The 1,699-nt window shown below is 58.0% G+C and overlaps 1 protein-coding gene across 1 annotated transcript in view; it reads left to right on the top strand.

Annotated features, from left to right (window-relative positions):
• The window catches only part of zbtb14 (zinc finger and BTB domain containing 14), a 7,127-nt gene that overhangs the window by 2,592 nt on the left and 2,836 nt on the right, over window positions 1-1,699 (top strand). The window contains exons 3-8 of the mRNA XM_008402179.2: window positions 220-390; window positions 480-575; window positions 645-788; window positions 862-1,106; window positions 1,187-1,272; window positions 1,349-1,488. Of these exons, the coding sequence (XP_008400401.1) occupies window positions 220-390; window positions 480-575; window positions 645-788; window positions 862-1,106; window positions 1,187-1,272; window positions 1,349-1,488 (882 nt within the window). The remainder of the gene's footprint in view (window positions 1-219; window positions 391-479; window positions 576-644; window positions 789-861; window positions 1,107-1,186; window positions 1,273-1,348; window positions 1,489-1,699) is intronic.

The following is a 1,699-nucleotide window of genomic DNA, read 5'->3' as shown; positions in this document are numbered from 1 at the left end:
GAGTCTGACTCCGCCCATCAGAGTCTGACTCCGCCCAGCAGAGTCTGACTCCGCCCATCAGAGTCAGACTCCGCCCATCAGAGTCTGACTCCGCCCAGCAGAGTCAGACTCCGCCCATCAGAGTCTGACTCCGCCCATCAGAGTCTGACTCCGCCCATCAGAGTCTGACCCCGCCCATCAGAGTCTGACTCCGGTTCTCACCTGACCCTGTGTCCTCAGGTGGACAACTCGTCCGTCATCGAGATAGACTTCATCCGCTCCGACATCTTTGAGGAGGTCCTGAACTACATGTACACGGCCAAGATCTCCGTCAAGAAGAAGGACGTCAACCTGATGATGTCATCAGGACAGATCCTCGGCATCCGCTTCCTGGACAAGCTCTGCTCCCAGGTAACGCCCCACCCACCAAGTGGAAAACACTCAGGTGGTTCTGTCGGACATCGATGAATGATGATGATGATGATGATGTGCTTCATCAGAAGCGTGACGTGTCGTCAGACGACAAGGACAAGTTCCCGTATGACATCGTAAAGATGGCGCTGCCCCCTGAAGCCCAGCTGGCTGCAGACTCTGAGGTAAGGCCGTCAGCAGCCAATCAGCAGCAAAGAGCTGCTGTCCTCTGTTCTGATTGGCCGCTTCCACAGGACCTGGGCGAGCACGATGACGCGCCGGGCACAGACGACCTGGTGGAGGCATCCACCAATCAGGAGCTGGACAAGTCTCCCAACGCTGCGCTGCACGTGCAGGAAGCCATCTTGAAGGAGCTGACCAATGAGGATGTTCACAAGGTGCCCCTCCCCACTGGTTTCTGTTTGAGCCCCTCCCTGTCAGAAGGCGTTAACCTGTGTCGTGTCCCTGCAGGTGTCCTGCTACGACCAGGACGTGGTGACGGAGATGGAAGGGGAGCCTAAGGAGCTGGGGGCGGAGCATCACGCCACCCAGACTCTGACCTTCACAGACAGCATAGGTGAGGTGAAGGACGAGGCGGCGCCCGGCTGGTCGGCCGCCGCCGCCGACATGAAGTTCGAGTACCTGCTGTACGGACACCGCGAGCAGCTGGCCTGCCAGGTGTGTGGGAAGACCTTCCTGGACGAGAGCAGACTCAGGTAAGGTGGCACCTGGTCTACACGGCGCGGCCCGGTGAGCGCGGCGCGGACTCACCTGATCCCACCTGTTCTTTCCCCAGGAAACACGAGAAGCTTCACTCGGCAGAGCGGCCGTTCGCCTGTGACATCTGCTCCAAGGCCTTCACCACGCACGCTCACCTGAAAGGTAACACCAGCACACCTGCTTCCTCGCCACCGCTAACTGGCTGTCTGACTCCGCCCCCACCTGCTGTCTGCTCCAGAACACCTGAAGATCCACACGGGCTTCAAGCCCTATAGGTGTGACGTTTGTGGGAAGTCGTTCATTCGAGCTCCGGACCTGAAGAAACATGAGCGAGTCCACAGCAACGAGAGGCCCTTCGCCTGCCAGATGTGTGACAAGGTGAGCTCACCTGAGATTGGGGATGATGATGTCACCATCCAGAAGAGATGAATCATGGGAAAGCTCTGGTTTGGTTTTGATGTTCTGAATCATGAAGCTGAACCGTCTGCAGACAGATTGATTTATTTACAGGAGAAACAGCAGCGGACCTAAACAGACCCTGAGGGACTCCTTGGGAGGAGAGGTGGGGTCCGTTAGGAACCAGCAGGGG

The sequence above is a fragment of the Poecilia reticulata genome, unplaced genomic scaffold (genome assembly GCF_000633615.1).
Source record: "Poecilia reticulata strain Guanapo unplaced genomic scaffold, Guppy_female_1.0+MT scaffold_190, whole genome shotgun sequence".
NCBI lineage: Eukaryota > Metazoa > Chordata > Actinopteri > Cyprinodontiformes > Poeciliidae > Poecilia > Poecilia reticulata.
The sequence above is the reverse complement of the archived record's forward strand: the minus strand, read 5'-3'. Positions and strand labels throughout refer to the sequence as shown.